The following is an 8,077-nucleotide window of genomic DNA, read 5'->3' on the forward strand; positions in this document are numbered from 1 at the left end:
GGCCAGTGCCAGGTGCCCAATAGGGAGGGAACACAACAGGTAATCCTCACATGATCCCTCCCCTGTAATCCAATTCCAGAGAAACAGAGGCTAGGGTACACCATTCCTACCCATACCGGCTAATAGCTATTGATGGACCTAACCTCATGACGGTATCTAGCTCTTTTTTGAACTCTGTTAAAGTCCTAGCCTTCACCACATCTTCTGGCGAGGAGTTCCACAGGTTGACTGTGCAACCCAGTGAAGAAAAACATCCTTTTGTTTGTTTTAAACCTGCTGCCTATTAGTTTCATTTGACACCTCTAGTTCTTATATTGTGGGAGCAGGTAAATAACTTTTCCTTATTCACTTTTTCCACACCGGTCATGATTTTATAGACCTCTAGCATATACTCCCCCCCCCCCCCCCAAGCTTTTTTCTATACTGAAAAGTCCACGTCTTTAAAAGATTAGCCAGAGAGTCTAAGGCTGGGCTACTGCTGGGCTTGCAAGGGGAGGGGGGTTGCAGTGCAGGTAGGAGCCAATAGCCCTTCCGGCTCCTGGAGCTGCCCCGCTGCACTCGGCCCCGGGGGCCTGGCTACACTCCGCTGCTGGGACGCGAAGCAGCAGCAGCTGCGGCAGGACCAGCTGAGCTGGGCGGAGCGCCGAGGCGATTCACAAGGGCTGGCCCCCGCCCATTATGCAAATCAGAGCCCCCTGGTTGGGGGCCCGCTGGCGGGAGGCGGGGCCAGCTGCTGCAGCCGGGATAAAAGGCGGCGGGGGAACAATGCAACCGAGTCCCAGGCACCCAGCGCGGTGGCGGAGCGAGACCGCGGGAAGCAGCCCCCGGGGGCGCGCTGGAGAAAGGTGACGCGGGGGAGTGTCCCCGGGGCGGAGCCCCTCCCCCACTCCGGGCTGTAGTTTTGCGAGCCTGGGAAACTTGGAGGCAGCGCGGTTCCCAGCCTCTGCCCCGCCCCGGCTGTCACTTGCCCGCCTCGCGTGCGTGGGAGGGAGCTGCCCCGCGCGTGGGGAGGGGGTTTCCACGGGAGCGACCCCGTGTAAGGGCTTTGGGGTCTCTAGTGGGCGCGGCCAGCGCTGTGTCATGGGGCCATGTCCCGGGTGGGGTGGGGTGGGGTGGGGACCCCCCTGGGGCGCGCGCTCAGGGAGCATGTCCCGGGGGGGGGGGGGTGATCGCGCACAGGGAAAGTGCTGTCCTGCCCCCAATGCAGTGGGCGTGGGCTGGTCACTTTGGCGGCCGGTGGGGGGAGGGTGTCCCCTGCCCAGCTCGGGGAGGGGGCTTCGGAGCGTGCTCGCCGCTGACGCTGCGCTTTGGGCTCGGCAGGCTGGCCCCTGCGGAGCGATGGAGTTCGACTCCCACCAGCATTACTTCTACGACCACGACTCCGAGGAGGATTTTTACCGCTCCACCGCCCCCAGCGAAGACATCTGGAAGAAATTCGAGCTGGTGGCCACTCCCCGCAAGGCGCCCCCCTGCCCCGCCGGGGGCAAAGCCTGCTGCCCCGGGGCAGGGGAGAGGTCCGACCGGCTCTCCCACTGCTGCCTGCCCGGGGAGGAGCCGGAATACCTCCTGGGCCCCGGGGCGATCTTGGGCAACCTGAGCGCCTTCATGCTGCAGGACTGTATGTGGAGCGGCTTCTCCGCCCGGGAGCGGCTGGAGAAAGTGATGACCGAGAAACTTTCCACGGGCGCGCCAAGGGCGAATCCGCACAAGTCCCCCTTGGCCCAGGACGCGGGGTTCAACAGCCCGGTGAGCGAGTGCGTGGACCCCGCTGCCGTCTTCCCCTGCCTCCCGGCGGAGACCAAGCCTCCCCCGGCCGCCCCGGGAGCCGAGAGGCCATGCGATTCGGGTAAGGGGCTCCCAAACCCAACGCGTCCCCTTGGCTCTGCAGCGAGGTGGGGGCCCGCGCCCGGCAACCCAGGGGCCGGCCTGGCCCAACTGCTGCGCTGGCGGCGCACCCGTTTACACGTGTGTGTTAGTAAACAGTGTGGGACCGGCTCCCTGGAAGCCCAGCCTCCTTTTGTTGTGTCTGCGAGCGAGTGGCGAGCCCACGCCCGAGAACAAAGGGAAGCTGACTAGTCTTCGCCTCTAGGACTCTTGCTGGGGGGGGACCCCGGCAAGGGGAGGGGGTCCCTGAAGGGACTTAGAGGGCGGAATCTTCTGCCTTTTTCTAACCTTTCTCTCCTGCTGCCGGAGCCGCTGGGTTCCTCTGGGAAACCTCCCTGAGCCTGGAGGCTTAGCTGCACAGGGAAGTTGGCATCTCGATGGAGAGCCTCTTCTAAAGCTTCCCCTAGCAGCCATGTTGCTCTTCTGGCTGCTTGGCTTCTAAATTCTAGCACCCCGCCTAGGTTCAACTGATCCCAGAACTCCCCTGCTTCCAGCCTCTCAGGCAGCCTCCTAGGACGAGGCAAAACCTCTGGGTGGGCTTTGACTGTCCCCAAACAGTTGTCTTCTGGGGACATCCCGTGGTGGCATGTGAGGAAAACGACAAAGCAACTTAGAGGCATCTCCTAGTTCTTGGTGGAGTTCCAGTGCTGCTTCTGCAAAAGGGCCCTGACTCCTTGTCCCTAACAAGTGTCAAATACAGGAAAATTGTGGTGCAAATACTAGAATGGGGCTTGAAGGTGAAGAGCGATAAAGGCAAGAGGGGCATGTATCAAGCTGCTAAAACTCAGTCTGAATCTTTATCTGTAGGATTGGAAGTTTAATGCATGCAATTCTTTATTTTTAAACCTTGGCTTAAATTTGTCACTTAATGGCAGGCAACAATATCTGACACCAGCTATCCCCGCCCCCGCTCCTTCTCAAAGTGAGCAGATGGAGGTGTGATTTAGTACACAAACTCCAGGCAAGCTTTAAATGCCAGACTTCTGAAAATAAGGGGTGACTGAAGTGCTGACACAAGCTAGGGGGTGCAGGGCCAGACACCTCATTATCGTGATCTTAATATTAGTTTGACTGAGATGAGCCAGTGATGAGTAACTTGGTTCTGACTCATTGCAGGGATGAGGCTAGCTGGGCCAAGAAGCACCTTTAGGACTAAGATTTAATTACATTAGGATGATGAGCTAGTAAAGAGGCTGCAGGCTCTAATGGGCTTAATCTCAATTAGTGGGGGGGGCACTATATATTTTATCCACTTTAATCTTGCTACTTTGCTGACCTGCACTTTACCTGATCTGAATCCAGGGCCCTAGTACTCACGCCCCAGGCCACATGGTCCCAGAACAAAAAGCAACAGATTGCAGCAAACAATGAGAGGGGGGCCTCTGAGAGTGACTGAGGCCGTGACCAATGAGGTAGCTTGGCCACAGCAACATTCCAAGTGCCTGCTGAAGCAGCCAATGGCCACCTGGCTGGGAGGAGGGGCCCAACCAGTCAGTATTTTATTAATGGGGAAATGATAATATTGTCCACACAATGGAAGTTTTTGACAAAGGGGCATAAAAAGTGCAAAGTAGAAAGCAACCAGGAAATAGCACTGAACGTTAGGAGGCTGGCCTGGGGGGCGGGGAGCAGGAAAAAATGTGGTGTGACCTAAAAGTAGTAAATTCTAGACCTGTAGATCCCTTCGGTGCTGATCGCCAAATGGTGCATGAGCTCTGATGGATAATCTCTAGCATTCAGGGGCCATGGGGGAGAGTACAATCTAATGCGTACAGCAAGAAAGAGTCCTAACCTCTCCTCTGACTTGCCAGTAATCTCTTTGCACGAGAAATATGGCCCAAGTGCTCAAAGACAGACCAGTTCTTAGAGTAAAGACCCTCAGAGTAAAGCTCTAAGAACAACAATAAGTCCTTATAGACTAACAGATATATTGGAGCATAAGCTTTTGTGGGCAGAGACCCACTCTGTCAGACTTGCTGCATGATCTTGGGCGAGTATATTAAAGAGCTCTGTTACCACGCTCTCCGGTGCACAAAGCATGCCTACCTGTCTGAGAGAAGTATGTTGCTTGAGTGAAAGGCGTTGCTACTGTTAAGTATTGCTAAAGCAGCTGGAATGTCACAAGCATGGGATGTGTGCTTCTCCAGGACTTTCCCAAGAGATTGTAAAACTTCAAGGGGCAAGGAGTGGATTTATAGTAGCCCTATAAGTTGGATGGCTAAAGTGGCGTTTTAAGGAGCCAGGTCTGTTCCCTTTTTTGTTTTTTGTCTTTTGTTTAGGGCTTTGGTAACTTCCCCTCTGGTTCTTTGGGCTGAACATGTTTGGAGATGGTGTGGGGAGGAATGTTAAATGGTGGCAGGCAGAGAGGTTCACTGAACCTGATGGCAAAAGGTTCTCCTCCCTCCCTCCCCCCCCCCCCACTGTGATGGGGGAGGGTTGTCACTCCCCTCCCTGAAATCTTTAGCTGAATGGGGAGAGGAGAATACCAGGGTGGGGAGGTGAATAGGATTTATAACTTGTGAAAAGTAACAAGTCACTAAAGTGTGAGGCTGCAGTGAGCAGGAACAAAGGGCAACATAGGCCCCAGATCCCTCATTTACAATTCCAATGGGCCAGGAAAGAACCGGACAGGCAGGAGCAAGGGGAAGATCTTTAAACTCTGTCCCCAGCTACTAAGGCTCTTGCTCCCTTCCTTTCTGCTGGGGGAGGAGAGGATGGGTGTAGCAATGGGAGCTGGGGGTGCAGGAATTTCTTTCCTGTTGGGTCGTCTTTGCTCATAATGAGTTTTGCAGTGGAAACAGTAAGAAACCCTCCTCCCATTTCCTGGGAACCCGGAGCGTGTCGCTAAGGCAAGAAATCTCATTCCTGTGACTGGGATTAGTTGATATGGGAGAGATCTAAAAAAGATACTGACACTGGAAAAGATTCAGAAAAGGGCAACACAAATGAGGGGTTTGGAACCGGTCCCCATATAAAGAGATTAAAGACTTTTTCACCTTAGAAAAGAGGAGACTGGGGTGGGGGGAGAAATGATAGAGGTCTATAAAATCATGACTGGTGTGGAGAAAGTGAATAGGAAAAGTTATTTACTTCTTCCTACAGTAAGAACTAGGGGTCACCAAACAAATCAATAGGCAGCAGGTTTAAAACAAAAGGAAGCTTTTCTTCACTTGGCTGCACAGTCAACCTGTGGAACTCCTTGCCAGAGGATGTGGTGAAGGCCAGGACTTGGAGTAAGATTTTTGTCCTGGTGAGTGTAATCCAGTTGAATGGCTCTAGGATCTCTCTTCCGTAACGAGGTTCTGGAGACCCATGTCTGGTGCTACAACTGTCTGGTCTCTTCTTGTTTGGGCATCTCACTGTGCTGTTCTAAGAGGCTGGGCAAGGGGGTTGCTGAAGGGACTAATCCAGTGATTCCAAGTGATGGCTTGTTGTGCTTGCCTCTTTTTGAATAGAGGGTGAAGAGATTGATGTGGTGACCGTGGAAAAGAGACAATCGCTCAGTATGAGGAAGCCGGTCACCATCACGGTGCGAGCAGACCCCCTGGACCCCTGCATGAAACACTTCCACATCTCCATCCACCAGCAACAGCACAACTACGCTGCCCGCTCTCCCCCCGACACCTGCTCCCAGGAGGATGCCTTGGAGAAGGAGCCCAAAGAGGAGCCCTTGAGCAGCCCGGAGCAAGGTGCAGAGCACTCTGAGCCTGGCCTGCCCAAAACCGGGAGCACACCCAGTTCGGACAGCGAGGACATGGCTAAGAGGAAAAACCACAACTACTTGGAACGCAAGCGGCGAAATGATCTCCGCTCCCGCTTCCAGGCCCTGAGGGACCAGGTCCCCGGTCTGGCTAACTGTCCCAAAACCCCCAAAGTGGTGATCCTGAGCAAAGCTGCGGAGTACCTGCAGTCGCTCGTTGTTGGGGAGCGGAGGATGGCTGCAGAGAAAAGGCAGCTGAAGCTGAGACAGCATCAGCTGCTGAAGCGAATTGCCCATCTCAAGGGACTTTAGCTACCACAGACTTGACACCTTTCCCAATATTGATTTGCACATTTTTTTGGTTAGCGTGAACCCTCCAAACTACAGATCCCAGAATGCACTGCAGCCAGCGCACACGAATATGGCTTGCATTCTAGGAAGCGGGGGAGCTTCTTGTCTCCCTTATCCAGGCCTGGTCTCGGGTTCCTCCTTTAACAGAGTAGGGAGTAGCTTAGCCCACAGCTGGCAAATTCTTAGCCTGTGGGGACACTGGTACTTGGCACCTGACTTGTAGGCACTGGACTTTGCTTGGGCTGAAATGGTCAAAAGGGACCCGTGAGTTCTGGGTGCCTCGTTCTGAGGGTGTCCAGAGATGCTGAGCCTCAAACAGGGATGTGGAACAAAGCCCGCTGAGGCCAGTTGGAGCTGCCTTAGCGCCTTGAACTTCAGGCCTCAGGTACCTGATGTTGGACACTCAAACTGAGGCCACTCTCCAAAATACAGGCCTGAGTGGGCAACCAGAAGCCTAATAATGATGGCAGGTTCCTGATTCAGACAGGACCTGAATCCAGCCCTTCTGTGGCTTCTCTTCATACATGCATCACTGGGTGGCTGGGTCAATATGGTGGCTGTTGCCATGGTCCACTGAAGTTTGACACCCTCCCCTGCCTCCTCCCCCATTCTGCTGCCCAGCCCAGGTGCCTCTGCTGTGGTGCTCTTGCCTTCCCCCTCCCCATCCTTTCCCTGACCAGCCCATAGTGGCCCACCTCTCCAATCTCCCCATCCTGCTCCACATCAGTGGGGCTGAGACCATGGGCCCACTGCATCCCCTCCAGAAGTGTCTTCAAATCAATAATCGGATTGCTTTCGACAGAGTCTCCACTGCCAATCGGCCAGGGTGTTCCGCTCCAGGGCGTAGCAATCCAGTGTCCCAGTTCAGGGTCCATCTCTCTACAAGCAGTGACAATGGGGGCATGCCCCAAAGTGGGTGGGGATGGGGAAACTTTGCTCTCTAGGGGCCAGGGCTGTTCTTAAAGATCCCCTTTCTCCCAGGGCTGGATGGCTAAACGTTATTGCTGCAGAAGACCCGAGACCAGCTTGAAATGGACTATACCTCACTTTCTTACCACTTTACACAGTAGCTTGTCTTGAGGCTTGTGTTCTAGAAACTGCTGCTGTAACTGTCTGACTCGTAGCCGGGATGACCTTTTTTTAATGCTGTATTTTTGTACAACTTTTTTGGAGAGTATTGTTTAAGACTTGTCTTTGAAAACCTTGTTCTGGGGGCGTTGTCCCTGCTGCAGGCTGGTGAAGGTGTGTTGGGGGAAGGGCTGGAAGTGTCCCTGGGGCCTTGCTAGGAGGCTCCGAGAGGTCCTAGGTTCTTATTTGCTTGCTTCCAGATAGGAGACTCTGGGAAGATCCCTGCTCCTCAGGCTGTAGACAGGGCAATAATGATCCTTTCACAGAGGATCAGGGTGAAACTTGCCCTGTTTGCCTGGCCTTCCTGTATTCCCCAAATGCAGGTTCTCAGGAGTGGTGCTGCTTAAAATCCTAGGGGCCTGACTGTTACCTGGAGTTACTTTGTCTTTCCTGGGGAGGGTTGATGCTCCTCTTGGAAGCATCTGAGACGTGAGTCCCTCTGTCTGTTAACCAGCAGCGACACCCTTGGGAAGCTGCATTTGTTCAGCTGGCCAAACTTCATTTCACCTCCCCACGAATCTCCCTCTGCTGTGAATACTCGCCCTGCCTTCCTAGGCGGGGTCGGTGTTTTTGTGGGTGGGGGAGCAGGACCAGGAGCCTTCATCTTTCGTGGAAGGGGTGTGGCTGGAACCTCCACTCTGCAGCAGACACACAGAGCAGCCCCTGAGTTGTCTGGCTCCTACCTGACCTTCTGAGAAACGTTAGCGTTAACACTGTGGTCGGATTTAGCACTTTTCTTCATTACCTCACACTTCATAAATAAATAAGTTAGAAAAGACACACTGGGTTGGCTTTTTCCATCGAGCTGTTGCCTGCCTGTTTCCAGGGAGTGACCGCACCCGCTGCTACTTGAGAGAAACACTGAACAAAGCTAAGGGTGGCTGTACCTCCTGGGGCAGTAGGACTTTCACCTATACCTCTTCTCCCATCAGGAAGGGCCGTCATGTCCTGCTCCCAAGGCTGTGCCCTCGTAGGAGGAGCGTGCTGTCTTTTGGCTGTATCCCTGAATGGCAA

General features: G+C 54.2%; 1 protein-coding gene across 1 annotated transcript; it reads left to right on the plus strand.

The window, feature by feature from the left end:
• Positions 1-734: 734 nt before the first annotated feature.
• On the plus strand, positions 735-7,843 carry MYCL (MYCL proto-oncogene, bHLH transcription factor). Its single transcript, XM_075908630.2, has 3 exons — positions 735-845; positions 1,321-1,846; positions 5,340-7,843. The coding sequence occupies exons 2-3, from the start codon at positions 1,339-1,341 to the stop codon at positions 5,894-5,896; spliced, it is 1,065 nt and encodes a 354-aa protein (XP_075764745.1). The 5' UTR covers positions 735-845; positions 1,321-1,338; the 3' UTR covers positions 5,897-7,843.
• Positions 7,844-8,077: the final 234 nt, after the last annotated feature.

Source organism: Pelodiscus sinensis, chromosome 26, assembly GCF_052426305.1.
Source record: "Pelodiscus sinensis isolate ZL-2025 chromosome 26, ASM5242630v1, whole genome shotgun sequence".
Classification (NCBI taxonomy): Eukaryota; Metazoa; Chordata; order Testudines; family Trionychidae; genus Pelodiscus; species Pelodiscus sinensis.